We start from the raw sequence: 22,928 nt of genomic DNA, 5'->3' as shown, positions 1-22,928 counted from the left end.
CTAGCGTAGCACCTTTTCGCAGGGATTATATATTGCTATCTCACAAACTCCGTCGAAGTCAAGCACAAATTAGAGAGGCCGGTAAGACACACCTGAGAGTATGTGTTATAGAACCATGGAGGATTGCAATCCAGGTTAGAGTTGCTGAAACTGTAACCCAGTGAAATTCCCACACCTAGGAAAACGGAACTGATGTATTTCATGCCCAGCATCTGTATGCGTGGCGTTGACATGCTGCTGGGAAGCGGTGCTGGACTTTTTACAACTTCTCGCGAGGCCGATGTTCGGTGTTCCATTTCCCTAATAGTGTGTTGGCGCGCTCCACTTTTTCCTCAATATGTTTCCACAAGGTAGCATAAGGTTCCCCCTTCTCCACCAAGTCAACCGGTCTTCCTGTTGCTGGGTCCACAAACACAATCCAGCCTCGTAGCTCAGCGACAACGCATTGCTGACGTAGCGACCAGATGGTGGTCGTCGTGAAATAACGATCTGCAAGAAGCTTGGAAAGGCGATTGCCGACTATCACTGCGTCCGGGTAGCTAGCAGGGCGTTTCAAATCGTAATGATACCCCTTCAACAGCGGACCAATCTCTTTTCCAGACAACATCTCCCTGGATATATCTCCGATAGTGGACGCAAACGACTCGAACAATCGGACATTGCCCGTACTAGCGTATCGTCCGTATACAGGATTTGATATGTGGCCATTGGTGTCTTGGTCGTTGGACCAGTCCACGGGGATCTCGGTGAGGGTGTCATAATCGTAGCCCTGTGCAATGATTTGTTCGACAAGCCTTTTGCGAAGATGTTGGTAGGGATTGGTACCAATGGGATGGAAGTAAGAAGACGCCTCTAGCGGATCGTTGAACCTTGGTTTGGGACCCATGCTGCGAGCTGTGAGCGGATAGAGAAGGAAGACTCCACTGCGGCGTTGGAGCAAGTGAGAAGGTTTCGGACCCGAATAGTGAGAATTAAAGAAGATGTAGTTAACTCTCTGGCCAACGGGTCAAGAGAACTCCGTGTTGTAAATGCGCAGGTAGATTGCGGTGTTACCCGTCGGTGGGACATCTGCCCGTTTGCCGCGCTGAGCCACCTCAGACTACGCCGTTGACATTGGGGGAACCAGCTGTGCAGAATCCTTGATACATATTCCCTTCACGGATGTCTAATTGGACAAAGCATTCCCCCAGCTACTATCAGCTAGGCATGAATGCATTCTCATGTGAGAATGCGTGTCCCGCGGATTTCATTGCGGCGAGGGTATGGACGGACACTGCGGATGTCACGCTAGCAATAAAATAGATGAAAGTGACTGCCCACATGCAACAATGCTTGGCGATTTGGCTTATACCCTTGGATTGGACTGGGGTACAGCGGACTGTTAGCTAGTAAAGGGAAAAAACTAATTGCTAATTTAAAAATTCTTTACCCCGCACCTATACATCTCTAATTATAGCATTTAGCTACTAACAACTTTATAATTATTTTATACATGTTTATACATGTTTATACATATTAATTTTATAATGCCTAGTAAGCGTCTTCTAAATAGTTACATTGTAAAAGTGCTTACTAGTATAGTAGCGACATAGAAGAACGTTCTAAGATTAACTTTAACCTGTACTAGCTCTTTCTACTTAGGCTTTTTATAAAAGCGTTACATATATATAGATAGCTACTTACCTTTTTAAAAAGTTTTAAGTTTATATTACTTTATAAATCTATGTACAAAGAAAACACTAAATTAGGCTAATTAATTATTAGTTTTAACTAACTACTGTTACGACCCACGATTGGACCGTAAGCCACCACCTATAGATGCCCCACTGTTTGAACAAACAAGGCTAGAATCCTCTTATCACCCTACCTGTTAAGTTACAAGACCTAACAGACAACAAATAGACAGACTTATTAGACTAGTGCACAGCTAAATATAGTGTCTAATAAGAAGAGGATATTTAAGTGTTGTAAGCGGTAATGCGCGCTGCAGTAGGTAAGCGCTTACATCACACTTGTCAGATATGCGCACCTACTGTCAAGACAGGAGGAACGTTTGACGAAAGCTGCTACATAGTACGAGCAATAAGCTCGAACAGTATGTTGCTGCAAATTGCTGCATGTTGCAGCATTTTGCAGCATTTTGCAGCATGTTGCAGCAAATTGCAGCATGTTGCAGCAAATTGCAGCATGTTGCAGCATTTTGCAATATTCTGCAACAAATTGCAGCATGTTGCAAGCTGGTCGCGCATAGGGCAAGTGCGCGAGGGACTCGGATCGGCAAAACAAAAAGCCGAGCAACACGAGTAGAGCAGAAAAAGGATCGATAAATCAACACAATGAATAATCATCCCATACATCATATCCAAACCCATCATTCATCTCAGGAAGCCTAGAAACAGTGCTTCAATCTGACAACACTACAACCTTTAAACCTTAGAACTTTATGTATATAGTTTAGATCTTAACTATTATAAAAAAGTTATAATTAAAGTTTAGTCTAGTTTATTATTATATAAACTAAGTAGTATTACTACTTTATAATAAAAGTAATACTAATTATATATCTTATACTATATATACCTTTATTTTGTTCTAACTAGAACTGTTTAACCTAAGCACCTTATACTGCTATTAAAGAGCAAACTACAGTTAGCTTACCTCTTCTATCCTCTTAACAAACGCCGCGCAGACTGTACACCTATTGCTAGCCTAGTCTCTTGTTTTAAAAAATCTCTTCTTTTATTTTTTTTTATTTTTTTAGCTCTGCGTACTTTAAAGACTATTTTCTTAAAGTAAAAATTATAACATTAATTACTACTTTTTAATAAAGTATGAATCTTATTTCTCTTATTCTTAAAAATATGTTTATAATAAGAGCTACCTTATTAAGATTAACTATAAACCTAATAACCTCTAAAGTAAAACTTATAAAGTAGGTAGTAAACTTATAAGTTAAACTTACTACCTTTTACTATTAGCTTAATAAGTAAATAAACACTTTAGTAAAAAGGTTTTTATACTTAGCACTTTTAAAACTTTTTATTAGTAACTTTAGAAACTTAAAACTTTTTTTTACTTATTATTAGCTTTATATAAGCTATAACCTAGAAGCCTTTTAAACAAATAAGAAAATAGTTAAGTAAATAAGCCTCTACCTAAAAAAACTCTAGCTATATAGTTCTAGCTCTATGCAGATAATTAGAACTAGTTTAAGAGAACAGAGGCCTAACTACATAACTAGACCTAATAAATCTTTAAAAATATTAACAAATTTAAAAAAGCTCTAAAAACTATTTATAAATAAGTAAAAAAAAAATAACGTACCTAACAGGTTAGCTAGCCACACAGGTTAGCCGGCCACTTTTGCTAAGCCCCTACTAAAACTACTCTATTCTCTCGCAAAACAGCCTACTTTAGCCCTATATAGAGTAATACAACATAAGATATTATTTAGAGTCTACTTTTACTACTTACTTACATGTACGCAAGTTATGCCTAGTCTAATTACACTGCCTATATTGCTTTTAACTTAGCTTACTTTCTTTAGTGCACACCTGCGTCTTTAGCTTCTTTTTATTACTACACGCTCTAAACTCCTTTAAAGTAGTTAGATAAGCTTTATTCTTAACTATTAAAGTCTTTTTTACCTAAATCTACTTTCTTTTATGTAATTTATGTTATGTAGTAGCCTTATTTACTGCTTAAAGCTTTATAATCTTATAGCCTACTTTATTATATTAATGCTCTAAATAACTATTATCTACTTTTTATTACCTTACTATATTATCTTTAGCTGTCTTTGTCTTTTTAAAGCTATAATAACTGCTCTAGTTAATATCTAGCCTATTATAAAGCTTAACTTATTAAAGTTATATGTGTCTTTATTCTAGATACTATACTTAGCTTTTATGTTAGCTACTAGGCAAAACTAGCTCTAGATAACCTCTAGATTCTTATAAAGTACTTTTTTATAATTATACTTATAATTAAACTTTATTATAAACTTAGGGCAGTGCTTAACCTACATACTAGGCTAGTTTAAGCTAACCTTGCCTAGATTACACTCTACAGGTAAGAAATTAGCTATATTAGCTATAGCTATAAGCTTAAAAGAAAATCTGCGTGTAATAAGCTTAAGTATGTACTTAATAACTACCTTCTTTTTAAGCTTAGTTAGATTCCTTAATTTAGGCTAGTATTCTGCTTGTAAAGGCTGTCTAGCGCGTTAATTACTTAGTGTTATGTAAGAGACATTATAAATAGCTACAGCATGTTATAAGAAAAGTTTTAAGTCTTATTTAAAAGCCTAAAAAGTAAGCTGTATCTAACATTCTTTAGAAGATTTAATCTAGTGTTGTTGTTAAGGCATTATGTAGATAGGTAGAGTTTAGTAGGGGCTTAGCAAAAGTAGCTGGCTAACCTGTGTGGCCGGCCAACCTGTTAGGTACGTTAGCTATAAATAAAATAAATAACTTTTAGTAAAAAAAAGAAATAGTATAGCAGTATACAGCATAATTTTGCAAATAATAAGCTATATATAGTTAGACTAACTAAAGAGCTCTTTACTACATGTTCTATAAAAAACTTTAAGACTAAATTAAAAATAAATTTAAGCATATTAATAAACTAAAAAAACTAAAGAAGTTGATTAAATTAGCAACTATCTATAATAACAGACACTAAGAACAGAATTTTAAATTAAAAGAAAAAAAACACTAATTAAAAATCTATCTAGATCTTTAAAAAAAAAGTACTTTATAAAAAAAACTTATAAGTCTTAGTAAAGTAAAAGCTATTAAAAAAAATTAAAAATAAACTTTTCTTAGTATAAAAATAAAAAAACAAGCTTAAAAGAAAAGCCTACTTAAATTATAAAAAAGTAAGACACTTTTATTAAAAATGCCTAGACTTTAGAACTCTACAGAATAAAAATTTAGAATCTATAATAAAAGCTATAAGCATAAAAAGAAGCCTAATAATAGATAAAATCTATACTAGGCTTAATAAAAGACTTTATTAAAAGTGTAGAATAAACTATAAACTAATAAATTACTTTATAAGTTATTAAAAAGTAAAAGTTTAAGATAGCTATAACATTGATTTAGCGCTTCAAAAAGTAGTAATTTATAAAAGAGTATGCTACTTAACACAGGTTGTAAACTACATACAAAATGTAAGAAAAGAAGAGAAATGATTCCCCTTAGCACAGCCTATAATAGGCACACTAGTAAAGAAGCTAGCCTAACAGTTCTAGAATAGCTAGTGCTAGAAAGGTAGAGAATATTATAAACACTAGTATTATAAAATACTATATTAAAAGGCACCTATTAATAATAATACAAAGATATATAAAGTAATATTAAATATTATAAAGGTACATTAAAGCATCTTAAATAAAGAGAACTAATAAAATTTCTTCTAGAACATCTTTTAGAAAAGAGAAGGCTTTAAGTAGCTACCTACAGCATTGCAGACGCTTAACCTCTGCTAGAAGAGGTCTAAGACCCTGCCCTTAGCACTAGTAATAACTAGAAAAGAGCTAGAAATAAGACAGCTTAACTAGTACTACATTCTTTTTAAAAGTAAACAGTATAAAGAATTTTACTGCTGCTATAAAAAACATCTGCTTTATATTATAAAAACTAAAAAATACTTATAGTAGACATAAGTGTAACTTGTACCTGTCTATATAAATCTAAAGAATTGCTTGTTCCTATAGCACCTATGTATAAACAGGTACTGTATAAAACACTAGCCTACTAAGCATTTAGCTAGGTAGTAGCTAAAATAAACATAAATAAATAAAGCAGAAGATAACATCCTAAAAGAAGAACTTATAGAATGTAAAATGCTAAACTGCCTACACTGCAGCTTTAGACTAGACTACAAAAACCTTTTATAGTTAAAGTGTAAAAAATGTAGAGACTATGTCTTTTATTACTTTTAATAAAAGGTACACTAAATAAACAACTAACTACTCTAACACTACTAAGTAGAAAACTGCTAGTGCCTAGTAGAAGATTATATAATTAAAGGCTACTAGAAATATAAGCTATATGTTAAATAAGCTCTTTCAGCTAGCTGCTTATAGTATAAGCACTTAAGTAGCAAGAGTAAGAGTAGTGTACGGTGTGCACAGCGTACAAAGTAGGTAGGGTCGGGGCAACATGTTTCTAGTTCTATATTGCTCTGTCTTTCCTCTGTACAGAGGAAAAGGGGAATATCTAGATGTTAGCGCACAGAGGTTCGCGCACAAGCATTATGTGACATAGCTACATGATCCTTCTCTTGCGCGATAAATATCTAGACTGTAACGCTGTTGCTATGTACAGACACTAGCAACTTTCTGTTTTTGCCTAAGGAGTTGCCTTCTGTATATATCCTTCTCTTCTAATCTTATACAAAAGTAAAAAAAATAAGTGCGTGCAATAGAAAAAAACAAACAAAAGAAAATAGGCCTTATACAGAGGTGTTGTTAGTCTAGTTAGTCTAAGGCATCTTTGCGCACAGGATCTAGCCGGTCCACAGATGCTTCTATTTAGACAGAGAGGCAGTTAGTTAAGACTAATAGTTAAAGAGCCTAATTTAGTGTTTTCTTTATACATGCATCTACAGAGTTGTCTTTACTATTAATTTACCTAATCTCTGCAATCTCCCTCTTTTTATATAATTTGCAGAGTAACATAATGTTAATTATAAGTTGTTTTTTACTAGTAGTGCCTAGCTTAATAAGGTAATTATACAGAGACCTTAAATCTATGCAGATTACTACTAGGATTAGTAGCAGTTTAAGCGTTTATATAATCTGCTATAGAGTTATACTAAAAGTAATTACATTATTAAACCTTCTAACTATTCTGTACAGTTTACTAGTAAGAACACTTCTAGTTACTCTTTTACACTTAGTAGAATTTTAATATATAATGTTACCTAGTATTTTAAAGTAGTTACTTTACTTTATATAGTTCTTATTACCTAATATAATTAAGAATCTTAGCTATAAGCCAAGTGTTACAATCCTTGCTTCGTGGAAGCACTCAGGTCAATGGTATTCCTGGGAGGAAGGTGGGTCGAAATATAGGGGCCAACGGCAGGGTGTACAGTCCTACGTAAAGGCTACTAGGCTACTGGAGGAGGGTAGAGTAACCAGATCATAGTTTGCCTTATGTGCGGCAGTATAGTAGCCAGGTTAAACAGTCCTGTTAGACAGGATTAGAGGTATATATAGTGTAAGATATATAGATAGTATTATAGCTTTTTAAAAAGCTAAATGCTACTTAGTTTATATAAAGAATAAACTAAATATTAAACACACTTTTTAAAAGTTATTTAAAGTTAAAACTATATACATATTTAAAAAGTGCTAAAGTAAGTAAAGTAAGTTTATGTAAGCTTACTAAGTAAAGCTTTTTAAGCTTTTTTAAACTTAGTAAATTTATAGCTTACTTTTTTACTAAATAACACACTTCTTTATTATTACAGGCAGCTGCGCTGCCTCTGTGTCCTTTAACTAGTTTATAAGCAAGCCCTACTCTAACTTAGCTAGATTATAGAGCACTGCTAGTAGAGTTACACTAGTCTAACTATAGACTATAACACATTGCCCCTTCTCTCTAGCAGCGTCCTTGCTGCTCTGCTTACATAACTATGTTAGTAAGAGTTTGTTTATAAAGTAAGCACTTATTTACTAAAAAGTATCCTTTATATTTATCTTTTTTAAGCTAAATAGCTTATTAGTCTTATTTATTTTATTATCTTTACACTATTTCTTACTTTAATTCTCTTTATTAGATAAAGATGTAGCTTTATAGCACTTACTAGTTTTTAAAGTTATTTTATATACTAACTTTATTATTAAATAAATACATTAAGTGTGTAAAGAAAAATAGTAAATATAATACTTTTATTTTAAACATAGTATAAAATTATTTAAAGTAAAAGAGAGAAAAACTTTTTTAAGATACTACTATAGTAAAAGTTTATAAGTAGAAACTTAATAAAAAAATGTCTTATTAAGTTTAAAAGTTACTAAAGGTAAAAGCTAAAAAGTGTTTTAAATAAAATTATATTTAAAAATTACTAAATTTATTAAAGGCTTAATATGTAAAGTATGTAAAAAAAGATTTCTTTTTACTAAATAAAATAAAAGCCTTTAAAGCTAAAGTAAAAGGCTATTTTTCTCTATAACTTTTCTTAGTAAGGACTTGTCTCTAAAGGCTGCTACTATCTAGTAATATTATAGCTATTTCTTTTAAAATAGGCGCCTTATTACCTAGCTAGTTTCTTTTAAATAAGTCTAAAGGTGCTTTTATACTAATAACTACACGTTCTATAAATTCTTAGCTAGTTTTTATATATTTTTACTAGTAAGCTACTTTTTTTATTTTACTAAAATTTTTTTTTTTTTAGTTACTAATAATATATTTAACTTTATATTTAGTTTCTTTATCTTTGTATTTTTATATAGATAAAAGAATTTCTTTAAACACTTTTTTTAGTTTAAAGATATAAAACTATAAGTATATTTTTATATATAAAGAAAGTTTAAGCTTATAGTTATCTTACTAGGTTTATAAGACTTTATATAGTTTTATCTTTTTCTCTACTAACTTTTTAAAGGGTCTAGGTATTTTAAAGTTTTTAGTTTTAAGATATATGTAGTCTTTTAAGTAGATTTCTAGTTTAGATTATTATACCTTATTTACATATTACTTTATTATTTTTTAACTAGATTTAGCTTTAGTTACTAATTTTTATATATATTTTATAAGTTTAATAGTTAGTCTATTAATTTTTATAAATTTATAGGCTAGTTTTTTTATAGTATAAAGTATAAGTTATAACTAAAATTAGCCTTATATAGCGTTTCTTTTATTATAGCTAACTCTACTATGTTAATAGCTAGCTGTGCTATAAGAAGCTATTCTGCCTAATTATTTTAAGTGTAAGAGATATACTTTCTTAAGTACTTTTTTACTTTAGTGTTTACTCTCTCTATTTAGCTGTCTGTTTATAGATAGTACGCTGTAGATAGTTTATGTACTACGCTAAAGTGCTACATAGCTGCCTTTTAAAACCTACTAGTAAACAGTTTATTTCTATTAAAGATAATAATCTTAAGGCATCTATATACTAATATAACATTTTACTTAAATTTATAAATAAATTCTTTAGCTATAATAGTCTTTTTTAATAGCTATGTGTGTAGGTACTTTGTAGTTTTATTAAAAACTACTATAATTATGTTACACATTCTTTTTATTTCTAGTTTCTTAGATAAAGAAAGTCTTATAATAAAGTCTATTATAATTATTATTTATAGCTGTTTTAGAGCTTTAATTAGTTAAAAGTATTTATAAGTTTTATACCTTTATAAATTATTTTTATTATAAGTGTTACACTTTTTAAGCACCTTAGTGCACAGTTGCTTTACTTTTAGTATGTGTTATAGTATAGCAGCTTATAGTTTCTTTTAGAGGGTGCCTATACTGTAAGGCCGGATGTCCCAGAACGGGCTAGTATGGCCTCACCTGACCTGTTTGGAGGTCGTATGACCTGTGCTTCGTATATAAGCATGAATCCTGACAAGCGAAGCTTGGCAGCGATTCGTCTCTCTTACAATACACTCCTATCTTTCTCCGAGAGCTTGCTCTCAGTGCTATCCGTGCTATTTACCATCCCATCTTTACATATACCTAGGTGTCTAAACATTAGAGATTTATAATACTTATAAATTAAGTTTTTTTATTCTTGTTTATTTACTATAAGCGTGTAGAGCTTTTTTATAAGTTAAGGTTTATTATAAATTTATTCTTTATTAGTTTTTTTAAAAAAAGTAAATTTCTTAGTTCTTTTTTTTTTTTATTAAAGTAATCTAGTCTTTAGCTAAGAGTGTTAGCCTACTAGTTTTACGCTTCTAGTATATGCTTAATAATGCAGTTAAACTAGGCAAGCTCTATTACTTATTTTATATACATTAGTAAGAGTTTTTTTATAGTTAGAAACATAACTAAGTTTACATAGTCTATTATAATGTAAAAGAGTTTTGCTATCTTGTGCAGCTTTATTACTTATACTTTTACTACATTTAGTATTGCTTTTAACTTTTTATTAGGTATACTATAGCTAGCTTCAGGTCTTAAAAACTTAGTAAAGTAGTATGCTACTAGATGCTATTTTTTATTCTTTTATTTTTAGTAAAGTGTAGCTTTGCTAGCTTCTAAGAATGCATTAGTATAGATTTTAGTGTCTAGTTATAAGTTATACATTCTTAGCACTAGTTTAGATGTTATAGCTTATTTTAGTGCTATAAACACCTTATTTATTTATAAGGTTTAGATAAATTTTGCTATAGCTTTTTCTTTTATAGTAGTATTTATTAAAGGTATAGTAATTTTAAAGTAATTCTTAATTATTTACTTAATATAGCCTAATAGTTTTAGAAATTCTTTAACTTTCTTAACTATTATAAGTTTAAGCTATTTAAGTACTTTTTATATTTTAGCTAAGTTAATTTTTATTTTTTTACTATTAATTATAAATCTTAAATACTTTATTTTTATAACATAAAATTTATATTTAGAAAGCTGTAAGTAGAGTTTATACTTTTTTAGTTTTTCTAAAACTTTTTATACTTTTTATATATAGTTTTTTAGGCTGTTTTTTAAGTAGATAAGAACATTATTTAGGTATACTAGGGCAAAGATGTTAAAGTATAAGTTAAGAGCTATGTTAATAATTCTTTAGAATGTTACTAAAGCATTTATTAGGCTAAAAAGCATTACTAGTAGTTTATAAAGTTCTTAAGAAGTCTAAAAAGCTATAAGCTATTTATTATTTTTTTTTATTAAATTTGTTTTATATGTTAAACTTTATAAAGTACTAGGTTCTTTTTAGTTAGTTTATAATATCTTATATAATAAGTAAAAAAAACTAGTTTTAAATTATGTTATTATTTAGAGTTTTATAATTTTAATAAACTTAGATCTTTTTTTCTTTCTTTTTTATAAAGACTACTGCTAAGGCAACTAGGCTATAGCTTTTTTAAATATAGCCTTATACTAATATTTAGTTAACATACTTTTATAAAGCTTTTTTTTATATTCTTGTTAAAAAGTAAAGCTTGTAGGTCTTTAGGTTATAATCTTTTATTAAGTTAATAGCATAGTCTTAGGGTTAGTGTAGAGGTAGTTCTTCTAGATTAGTAGGCGTTTTAAACATGTCTTAGTAATTCTTATATTTAGTAGGGATACTACTTTCTTTCTAAATTCTAAAGATTCTAACTTATTTTATATTCTTATTAGCCTTTATTTTTTTATAAAAGACTTTTTTTAGTTTATTTTTTATTATTTTTACTACTTATGCTTTTAGTTTTTAGTAGAGGAATTTCTAAGGCCTTCTCTTCTTAGAGTAGTAACTACTACCTTGCTTTACTTATTTATAGACTAAATATAGGTTGTTATAGCATGCTAACTAAGTTATGCTTACATAGTTATTAGAACTTTCTATAGTTATTATTCTCTAATTAATAGTAAAGTTATATGTTTTTAGCTAGTTATAACTTAGAATTACATTATACTTACTTTTTAATAAAAGTATATTTATAGATTTTTAGTTTTTTATATTTAAGGTTATAAAGCTTTTTTATACATTTCGAAGTTAATCTATTCTTTACTATACTTAATTAAAAATGTGTTAGTAAGAGTTACCTTAAATAAGTTTTTTTTTATTTAAAAAAATGCTTTATTTATCTACCTAATCTTTATTTATTATAGTAAAGGTACATTTACTATTAATAAGGGCTAGTTCTAACTGTCTCTTAAATGTAAAAGTTATAGTTAGACTCTATCTTATTCCTTATCTTACTATAACTAGGACTAATATATTATAAAAAGCTTTTTTATTTTTTAAAAAGTAAAAGTTAATGTTTTATAAGTTATTATTAAACTTTTTTTTTATAGATTTAGTGCTTTTTATTATAGTAGTTAGCTGCTTTACACTTATAATCCTCTACTAAGTAGTGTAATATTAAGTAGTCTTCTTTTCTTACTACTTTTTATTAAAAATAATAAAATTTATAATTATTTTTGTTTTTATAGTCTAGCTACTTTTTTTGCTTATAAAAAAAAGCTATTTAACAGGTGTAATAGTTTATAGTTTTACAGGCTAAGGCTGTTCCTTACTATAGGCATCTATTATAGTTCTTTTTCTATATAGGCTACTAGCCTGCTTAATGCTTGTTATCCTAGTGTCTAGTGCAATACTGTTGCGTGCACTAGTACTAGGGGTATAGACAGTTATTAGGTCTATGTAAGGTGTTAAAAGAGCTTTTTTAAGTCTACTAAAAGTATTCTTATGTTTATACTACTTATACAGAGTGCTTTTTTTATTAGTAATTATTAGTGCTATAGGTGTTACTTTTATAAAGTACATACTAGCTATAGTTCTATTACATTATAAAAGCCTTTTTACTAATTATAAGGCCTAGAAGTAGTGTCTTAGGTTTTCTAGGTACTAGCTTTAGAACTTTAAACCTAGTAGGTCTACCTAGTCCTTCTAGCTTCTAGTCTTAGATTTTAATAAAAAACTACTATTATTTTTATTTATTTATAATGTTATACTTAACCTTAGCTATCTGCCTTATTATGTTAAACATAAAGTAATTATTACTAATATTTATCTAATAAAGCATAACTATGCATTTATTAGAGTAGTTATGTTATAGACTACACTTTTAGCATTTACACTTTTAGAATTATTTAAAGAGTTCTTCTACTAAAGTGCTAAAGGTCTAATTAAAAAAAAAAAAATTTTTTTTAAACATTTATAATATATTCTTAAATTTAAGTCTTTTCTTTATATTTTTTAAAAAATTATAAGGTCTTATAACACCTTATTTAAGCTACTAAAATTTTAAATAACTACCTTTTAATACACTTTAAAGTAGTTTTTAAAAGAATAGTTTTCTTTATATTACTAGTAAAGTTTATTATTTAATTTTTTTAATATTTTTTTATCTATAAGGCTATATTTAGTAGTAATAGCTTTTACTATTATAGTAGTATTTTTATTCTCTCTCTTCTAGAAGTCTAAGTAATTTTAGTAAAAATATTCTACTTTTTTATAGTTTAAGTAGGCTTTATCCTCTAACTACTTTTTTTATTTCTTAGTTAAGGGCAGCTTATTGCGTTTTAGAACTTAGTTTTTTTTTAAAAAAGAGCTTTATATATATTTAGTGTAACTAAAGTCTATTAGCTTTTTATTTTACTATAAAGGCTTTTTTTTTCTAAAAATAAAATTTAGTTTTTAAGAAGTTCTTTTTTACTATTTTTCTTTTTTACACTCTTTATAGTAATTATTATAGGTTGTTGCTTACATAATGTATTTTTTAAAAGTAGTTAGTTTATTAATATGTATAAATTTATCCTTAATTCTGTTACTTAGCTTATTATAAAACATGTAATAGAGAGCTTTTTAGTCTATTTATTTACAGATAGCTAACTGCTCTCTAAAGCATACTATGTAGTTCTAGGCTGTGCTTTTTTCTTATGTTAAAGTGTCTAGTTTATTAGCTATAATTTTTTATTTATTAATAGTTTTATAAATAGCTGTTAAGGCATCTTTAAAAGCTTTAATACTACTAAATACTTTTTTAGTTTTAGAAGTAAGTGCTATGCTATTAGCTCTAAAGTCTATCTAATTATCTATATATAGCTAGAACTAAATTACAAAAAGGCCTTTTAAGTATAGTTCTATCTAAGATATTATTTCTACATTAGTCTAAAATGCTTCTTTATTATACTATATATAAAGGTAGCATCTTATACAAAAGGGGTAGAGGTCTTTTAGTAATTTTTTAAAAGGCTTTAAAAAGGCTAGTTTTAAAGTCTTTTTAGCTATAATACTTATTCTTTTAGTTAAGATGTTCTAAAGTTTAGCTAGCTCTACTTATAGTGTGTGTATTTAATTTACAGAGCTAGTAGTTTACTAGAGGTTTATAAGTAATAAAAAGTTATTAAATTTTACTATTTTTTAGTAAAAGTTTTTAACTTTTTTTTAAAAGTTTATTAATTTATTTATTTTATTACTAATTTACTAGAGTTTTTTTATGTTGTTCTAAATTATATTAATCTATTCTACTAGAATAGCTTTGCTTTAGGTTAGAACCTCTATAGATTTTAATAAAGCTATATAGGCTATATTAGAATCTAGATTATGTTAAGTAGTTATACTTTTTAAAAGAAGTAGTATTTAATGTTATAATTTTTACTTTATAAAAGCACTTAGGTTAATAGTATTTTTAGAAGAAAAGTAAGTTAAAATATAGAGGCTAATAGTAGGGTGTACAGTTCTACATAAAGGCTACTAGGCTACTAGAGGAGGGTAGAGTGACTAGATTATAGTTTGCCTTATGTGCAGCAGTATAGTAGCTAGGTTAAACAGTCCTATTAGACAGGATTAAAAGTATATATAGTGTAAGATATATAGATAGTATTATAGCTCTTTAGAAAGCTAAATGCTACTTAGTTTATATAAAAAATAGACTAAATATTAAACACACCTTTTAAAAGTTATTTAAAGCTAAAACTATATACATGTCTAAAAAGTGCTAAGGTAAGTAGAATAAGTTTATGTAAGCTTACTAAGCAGAGCTTCTTAAGCTTTCTTAGACTTAGCAAATTTATAGCCTGCCTCCTTACTAGATAACGCACTCCTCCATCATTGCAGGCAGCTGCGCTGCCTCCGTGTCCTCCGACTGGTTCATAAGCGAGCCCTGCCCCAACTCGGCTAGATTGTGGAGCACCGCTGGTGGAGTTACGCTGGTCCAACCGTAGACTGTAACACTAAGGTTCTTATTATTAGTAAATAATCTATTTATAAAGATAAACAGCTTTATGCAGTCTAGTTATAGTAGCATAAAAGTAAGTCCTCTGCTACTGTTGTCTATCTACTACTAGATATAGATATTAAGAGCTTTAATGTCTTTATGCAAAGGATCTGTAGTTTAGGCAGTAACTAAAAGATTAAATGCTGCCTTTAGTTAACATACTAAGGTAATATATGCTTCTCTAGCTCTTTATACAACATACTATTATACAGCATCCTCTGCTATAGCATTAATTATATAAAGGTTCTTTACTTAACCTTTTTAGATAAGAGTAACTTTATTTTATGTAAGCTAGATCTTTTTTTATTAAATTTAATAAGCTAGTTCTTAGACAGCATAGTCTTACCTTTTATATAAAGATTTACTTTCTGCAGTTGATTCTTCTCTCTTTATGTAAAGTTCTTTATTATAATACTTAAAGTATTATCTATTTATAAGCTAGTTATACTAAAAGTGTGCTTTTTTTTATCTATAATTAAGAAGTAGGGGTTATATAAAAAGATATGCATATATAGCTTTTCTTTATAGTAGTTATAGTATATTTTAAACTAATATAAGCCTAATTCTGCAGCTCTATATAAGAGTTGTACAACCTAGAAGATTATATTTAGTAGAAAGTTCTAGTGTATCTTTTTTAGTAGCTTTATATACAGCGTGCGCAGAAGCTTATCTGTTAATTAAATGTATGCTTATGTAATATTACGCAGTTTAAAATACATTTTATACATAGCTTTTAAGCTTACTTTTATAGCTAAAAGTAGTCTCTAGCTTATTCTCTAAATAGTTAGTAATTAAGTAAAGATTTTTTTTATCTAAGTAGCTAGTAAACACTAAGCAGGATTTTTTATATAGTTAGGTTATTTTGCCTTTTACTTCTTATATAAAGCAAAGGTTAAAAATCCAACTTTTATGCTTTATTAAGTTATACACTATAACCTTAAAAGTGCTATTAGTAATTAAAGTGTTTATCTCTATATAGTCTAATTTCTTAAATAGTTTTTTAAGTGTAGTAATTACACTATCTATATAAAGCTTAATAAATAAGGCCTAATTATTTTTTTTCTAGGTTAGAAATACCTAATCTAGGCTTTATGCAGGTTTTCTTTGCCTTCTACTTCTTCTAGTATCTCTGTCTTCCCTTTGCACTAGTGCAACATTACTGCCCTAGAGAGCTTAGTTTATAATAGGCTCTAGTTCTACCTTTACAGTATTCTTATAAAGTTATCCTTTTTTCCTCCTTTATAAAGAATCTCTTTATATAGAGGTTAGTTTATTTAGGTCTTTTGTTACAGGTAAGTTGTCTTTCTTCTTTTCTTTATAGTATAGTTTAACCTGCGTACATTAGAGCTGTAGTAGGCTATTTTTTCTTTTAATAATAACATCTTTTCTTTTAATACTCTTAATCTTATATAGGCTAGTCTAGCCTTTCTTCTCCCTCTATGCTATAATCTTTAAGCTAAAAGGAAAGTTAAAAACTTTATATATTATAAAGCTATTATAAGTGTTAATTATATAATTAATGTTTACTTTTACATAGTCTTTTTAAAGTATTTTTATTACCTTTTATATAGCGCTTGCTTATGTAATAATATCTAGTAATAGTAAAAAGTTTAAGTTAATTCTTAAGTATACTCTAAAGACTAGCAGCGTAGGTACTAGACTGTGCAGACTAGCAGTATTATTTAGAGTCTTAACTACTATCTACAGAATAGCTTTATCCTCTGTATGTAAAGATGGGATGGTAAGTAGCACGAATAGCACTGAGAGCAAGCTTTCGGAGAAAGATAGGAGTGTATTGTAAGAGAGACGAATCGCTGCCAAGCTTCGCTTGTCAGGATTCATGCTTATATACGAAGCACAGGTCATACGACCTCCAAACAGGTCAGGTGAGGCCATACTGGCCCGTTCTGGGACATCCGGCCTTACACTGTATAGTTACCTAGCTTAGTCTTTAGAATGTTAAACACTTATTAAAGAGGTGTGTGCACGCGTTTAACCTTTCTAACTGCCTAATATGCTTTTATAAGCATCTTTCTACAGGTAGCTTTAATAATTTTTATATAAGCTTAGAAATTCTCTAAGGTAAAGTTTATACTAAAGTTATACATAATGTAGTCTAGGGGTCTCTAATAAGTGTTAATCTAGCACTTACACAGTACATCTTAGGTATCTTGTGTAGATATAGATTTTAGGAATGTAGCAGCTTAGAATAATATATCTATGTTAATAATATGTAAAACATCTTTATTAGTAATCTATATAACATTAATAATAACTTTATAGTTAAAGTAAGTGGTATTTTTAATTATAAACTTAAATCTTTATAGTGCTTAGTTATATAATTAGTAGAAGTAGTAAAACATTTTAGTCTTTTCTAACACTGCAGTATTAATGTTATAGCTAGCACTAGTTAGCATCTTCTAAAGTCTTTCTATGTAGGGGTGTCTAAATTAGTAGTAGAGGCAGCAAAGTTTTAATTTAGTAAAGAAAGATATAAATTCTTTTTTACTAATATTAATAAAAAGTGTTCTTATTTTTATATAATAAAGACAGTAGTTTTATATTTATGTATAATAACATTTAAGATGTTGTTAAAGTATGCCTTAAGCTAGTTAGCATTTACTAATAATAGCAGGAAAAGTGTTAGAGTTTCTAAAATATAGTAAGTAACTAGACTAATTAGGTTCTAGATTTATACTATACTAATTAATTTTTTTAGTGTCTAGCTTTTAAAGTTAATATTTATTTTACTAAGTGTTTAATTAATTTTTATATATAAGTTCTCTTATATGTACACCTTAAGTTAGAACTTACTAATAGTAGAGATTTTTACTGCGCCTATGTTCTATAGTTTACCTTAGTATACTGTATAGTATTAGTTGTTTAAGAATAAACTGCTTAGCATACTTCTTAGATTTAATGCTATAGATGTCCTCTTCTGTTGCACAGTATAGGTAGGTAGTAGAGGTAAAGTAGTTAATAGCTTTCTTAGCATCCTTAACCTTTTATTTTATTTTTTTATATTATGTAAATTATATTTTTTTAGGGTAACCCTTAAAGTCTTAGATGTATAAGGTAATAGCTTTACATAATAAAGTCTTATTATAAAAAATTTTATATAAAGCAATATACTAGTTTTTTGCTTATATCTAGTTATTATAAAAGTAGTTTAATAAGGTCTTTGAGCTCCTGGGAACATCTTTGGAGCAGGTCTCTACTTGCTCTTCAAGCTTAGTAATGCGGGAGCTCATGAGCGTGATTGGGTGCAGCATTAACTCAGCTCCTTTAACAAGCTATGCAAAGCTAGCCTGGGTGCTTGTAGGCGATTTTCTAAAGCACTCGCGTACGAACTTTGACCGCAACGTGAATCCAAGCGTAGTGTTTGGGGTTTTAGATACCCACGGCGTCTATGGTGCGGGGGGGTCTAGCGGGGTGCGCGGCCGGACTTCAAGGTGTTCAAGCACCGCCTATGTGTTTAGAGGGACTATTCCTGATGCCTAGAAGGCATTTTGGCAATTCTCCGTTGTAAACACGTCAAAAGACGCGTCTTTAAAAGCTGGCAGGAAGCTTTCTTTGCTAATATGGAAGACAGACCGGCGCGCCAAGTCCCGTACGCGCTGAGAGTACTTCTGCTTTAAAGGCGCGAAGCAGACCACATCAAGTGGCTGGAGGATACGGGATGAACTAGGCGGCATACAGAGCGTGAGGATCTTGTTCTCAAGGCAGTAGTCCCTAAAGTTCTGGCTGGGGTGGCTCTCTCTGAGACTGCGATTTTCCAAGCAGAAATGTGGACGCGCCCCTTGTAGATAATAAAGGGCGGGGTCGCGTAACCCACAGCGCGGATACTCTGGATGACAGTAACCCACTCCCGATTGCCTGGCTGTACGAGATCAGGCCCCTTCCGTCTCTCTGAGCCTGTGGCGACTTTCATAGACCCAATTGTGCCCACCTGGAAACCAGTTTCGTCAAAGTTATGTATGTCGTCATCCTGGACGGTGTACTTAATTATTGTGTCCTGTACTAGCTTAAACCACGCGCTAATAACCTCAGGATCCTCCTGCCGTATCCTCTGACGATCCTTTGCTCAGGTAAACGCCATTTTAAGCTCGTCCGTACGCGTTACAAATCGCTCAGGCCAGTTCTTTCCTACTAGCGCTCCACCACGTGTAGCTAATAGTTTATCTGCCATATTCGCTACTTCGCATAGTCGGGGCGGGAATCCTCGCGAGTCAAGGTCGAGAATATATCGGACAAACGTCGACTCTTCAGTCACGGTGAGCTTTTGGATGCCGGGGCGGGTATCAGCGCGCGAGAGGGTTCCGTGGTATCTTCGCGTCAATGTTCGTTGAGCGACGCTATAGGCCTCAGCAGCGCGTCTTAAGCTTCGAAATTGGCCGTCATTATATGCCTGAAGCGTAAGCTCAATCCTGCCTTCTTGCTGAGTATTAGCTCTTGGTAAGTGTCGAGACATTGTGTAGTCGTGGTGTTCATTGCCAAGGAATTTTGAGCCACTCACTGGTATGAGCCACCCACTGGTATGAGCCACCCACTGGTGGAATACGTTATTAATTACGCTTTCTATCCCTTCTACCTTCGTCAATTTCGAATGTGAGCATCTTTCGTGACATTCTCGGAGGCACGTCCCAGTCTCATCTGTCCCCTGGGAGAAGTGTCCCCGAATTTGTCCGCCAGCGAAGCGTCACGATCCGATTTCTCTTCTCGGAGAGGAGTCCCAGTCTTCTCTATCGCCTGGGAGAGGTGTTCCCGGATCTGGCACCCAACAGAGGCGTCCTAGTCCGACATCTCTCGGAGAGGCGTCCTAGTCTGAACGCGCGGACACCACATTTCCGAAAGCAACGAGAACAAGAATGTCTTGTGAGCTGCATAATTCGCGATTTGAGGCGTAGCAAATCTGTGTGTAAGGGCCTTGACCCGAATCCAAGATGGCCACTGCCTTAAACGGGCCTCTACGACCTGCCGAGAGTACCCAGCTATTCCTCATTCGCGAATCGGCTCCGGCCTCTCTGGCCACCCGCTCGCTCATTATCGCGGTCATGGTTCCAGAGACTTCCGTCCAGAAGATCCTCAAGTTCGCAGAGATGAATACCCTGAAATGAACTCCACCCAGACGGCTTCGCTGACTGAACACCCAGCACTGCTCGTGGTCCTGCGATGAGAGGACGTACCCGATCCATGGCCAACGTCACATGATTGAAGTCGAACGGGTTTTCCATCTTAACGTCTGATCCCGGTACTAGGTCTACTTGTTTGCCCTTTGGCATTCTCCCCGGCCACCAACTATGAACCGAGAACGCCGGACTGAATTCGACCACATACTGGTCACCTTGGACGTCAACGATTCGAGCAGGAAGGTAGAGTTGCGAATTGTCGGTAACATGGTAATGAAATCGAAAATCCGGGTACATGACGGGTGCCTCGATAGTGTCCCCGACATGGAAGCAACGATAAGGCCGAACGTCGTACCTGATGATGTTTCTCCGCCACGGTCGCCAGAGTCGCCGCGTGCCCTTCCCGAGTTGTGTCAACTGCTCTTCTGAAAAGAACAGGTTGCTGTCATCTTTCCCATCTGCTTCGCCGCCGTGTTGAGCTTGTGTAATGTTGGTTTCGCCTTTTTTTGGTAAATTTTCCCAGTCGACAAACTCAATCTCATCGCCGTCCACTACCGTGACTCTCGAATCGTACCAGAGCCCGTCGTACTCGATCTAGCCGTTCACAAAATGAGAATCGCATCTTGAAAGATGTACTGCGTAGTGTTCTAGGAGGGTAGTACATACCTGAACCTTCTCGCCAACTTTCGGCGGGTGGATGAATACCTTCGACGGCCCCAGAAGGGTATAGTCAAACTCCGGTATGGTGAAACTTGAGGAGTTGTCATTGCTGTGTAACATCTTGTCGAATGAAGTCTTGAGAGGCCTCGTGGAAAATACGACAGAAGTCGAACCGACACATGCCGCAATAATATACTCTCCACCTTGACATGCCTTAAACTCAGTGATGTGAAGGTCGCAGCTCCAGGCATGATCGCCAGAGCCCAGCTCATGCCGGATAGACAATGCAGCGCCAACAGAAATGCCTCCAATCGGACGAACTTGCTTTGAGATACTCTTGCGCTCGATTTGGCCAGTTTGGAGGTAACGAACGTGAACGTGAACGTCTCGGGCAGTTTCACTGAAGTAAGCGAAGAGGTCATCGCCGCTTGATTCCATGACCTCTCGTCCGGTGACGATTCCAAGTTCATCAGGTGTTGGAACGGCCACGATTTGAGCAGATATCCACCCGATATGAGCAGAAGGAGACTCGATTGCCGCCGGTAAGGCGAGATCGCCGGACGCTCTCTCACATTCGACAAGCGTACCATAGCCTGTGCTTTCGAGGGCCAGACTTCTCAGTGTGTCGGACAAGGAAGAGTCGTGAATCAATTTGAAATAGTCTTGAGGTTTGACGTAGCCCTTGTGCAGCGGATCGAGAGCAGATCGAAGAGCCGGGAGCCAGAGAGGCCGGATGGTGGAAAGACGACGTGTGCCACTTTGATTGATAGAATAACGAGACCCTTGTAGTCTAACGAGGTCAAGGTTTCCGGTTTCAAAAATCCCGGTCGGTATCATTTTGAGAGTGAAGGACGTTTCTACCTCATGTACGAAGCGTGCCCAAGAAACGTAAAACGTCTGTTGAGAAAGCGACATGTTAGTATGATGTGGCGACATGGCAAATAGAAGAAAGGGAGTGGGGTTGCTTTTAAGTGTCATTACCTCATAGCGAAAAGCTGAGGCGCTAAGTCTGCCTTTCTGGAATCGATCCTTCCAAAATGATGCTCCTTCTGGGTTCTGCGCTTGGTAATCTTGAACAATCGACGTGTCGGGAAAAAGAGTGGCCTCCTGGAGCTGTTGCTCAAGGTGTTTGCATTCGTTCATGAGGTTTCCCACCATCCAGTCGATGTTAGCGAATTCCGTGCTGAGGTCCAGGTCTAGTAACCTCTCGTGCAAAGTAGTGCTTTTTGCGACGGAGGATTTGAGATTTTCCTTCCCACTCGACTTTCTCTGATGCTTCCGGATGTCGGAGAGAAATGAAATAGTCAGTGTGCTAGATATGTGATGAAGTTGTTCGGCCTTACGCCGAATTTCGGCGAGAAGGACAGGAATCCTAGTGAAATTCCACACCCGCTTGACAACTTTTTTGACATTCATCCCTGTCTTCTGAGTCGCAGTTGTCGTTTCAGCAGGTTCGACGCCGAGGGCCTTTGCAAAGCTTGTGCATGACTGCGCAATACTTTGAAGGATATCTACTATGTTCACAAACTCTGACGAGTGGGTCTTGATGATGTCCTCGTTCTCTGTGTCCTCAAATAACTTCAACAGAACTTGAAGATTGGTGGTGAGCAGTAGAAGGTCTTCGCTAGCTTCGTTGAGAGAGTCGAGTCGAGTCTTGATTTCTGACCCAACCTTGATGAGGATGGTCAATACGGAAACGATGTCCGAGACTGACATGGTGACTGTATGACGAAAGTGGGGTTCCGGCGGCTAGTGAATTGTTCCGTGGTTACTGCTAGCGCAACACTTAATTTTGGCTCCAATGCAGAACAAAGGGTTTGCTATGTAGCGATAGGAGCACTTTACCTGCAGTAGACTGATTCACGAAGCCAAAAGGTGCGAGAGTATCTATGAAGTGGTCGGCGGGGGCAGGGAAGTAGGAAAGGGAACGGATTGTAGCCCTCTGGCAGGACGGCACACTAGTAAGGAGAATTGCGTAGTGAACTGAAAATGTCGCACTTGAGTGTGCGAATGATGATGTTATGATGAACTTGTTGTCAAGAAGCAGAGTTATATCGTGTGTGCCAGCTAACGTGTTCGGCAAGCAAGTGAGACAGACAAGCGAGTGAGTCAGCCCCATCGTGCGTCGCGTACGACCAGTACGGCGGACTGTTAGCTGGTGAAGGGAAAAAACTAATCGCTAATTGTTTAGAAGCATTTTAGGTATAAAACGCTATAGTATTTTACTAGGCAAAACATACTATAACGCATTT

The 22,928-nt window shown here is 33.1% G+C and overlaps 2 protein-coding genes across 2 annotated transcripts; both read right to left on the bottom strand.

The window, feature by feature from the left end:
* Positions 1 to 79: 79 nt before the first annotated feature.
* BDR25DRAFT_104134 (uncharacterized protein) lies at positions 80 to 917 on the bottom strand. Its single transcript, XM_033683481.1, has one exon. It carries the CDS (start codon positions 884 to 886, stop codon positions 260 to 262), a length of 627 nt encoding a protein of 208 aa, XP_033540849.1. The 5' UTR covers positions 887 to 917; the 3' UTR covers positions 80 to 259.
* Positions 918 to 19,618: 18,701 nt separating this feature from the next.
* BDR25DRAFT_104122 (uncharacterized protein) lies at positions 19,619 to 22,720 on the bottom strand. Its single transcript, XM_033683480.1, has 3 exons — positions 22,522 to 22,720; positions 20,683 to 22,450; positions 19,619 to 20,610 (listed from the first exon to the last, which is right to left on the bottom strand). Exons 2-3 carry the CDS (start codon positions 22,390 to 22,392, stop codon positions 19,879 to 19,881), a joined length of 2,442 nt encoding a protein of 813 aa, XP_033540848.1. The 5' UTR covers positions 22,393 to 22,450; positions 22,522 to 22,720; the 3' UTR covers positions 19,619 to 19,878.
* Positions 22,721 to 22,928: the final 208 nt, after the last annotated feature.

This window comes from Lindgomyces ingoldianus, assembly GCF_010093535.1.
Source record: "Lindgomyces ingoldianus strain ATCC 200398 unplaced genomic scaffold BDR25scaffold_50, whole genome shotgun sequence".
NCBI classification, from domain to species: Eukaryota; Fungi; Ascomycota; class Dothideomycetes; order Pleosporales; family Lindgomycetaceae; genus Lindgomyces; species Lindgomyces ingoldianus.
The sequence above is the reverse complement of the archived record's forward strand: the minus strand, read 5'-3'. Positions and strand labels throughout refer to the sequence as shown.

Coding starts and splice junctions, on each gene's coding strand:
- BDR25DRAFT_104134 (XM_033683481.1), bottom strand. CDS start 886: ATGGGTCCCAAACCAAGGTTCAACGATCCGCTAGAGGCGTCTTCTTAC.
- BDR25DRAFT_104122 (XM_033683480.1), bottom strand. CDS start 22,392: ATGTCAGTCTCGGACATCGTTTCCGTATTGACCATCCTCATCAAGGTT. Junction 20,611..20,682: donor AAGTTGGCGAGAAGGTTCAG/GTATGTACTACC, acceptor GTGAACGGCTAG/ATCGAGTACGACGGGCTCTG.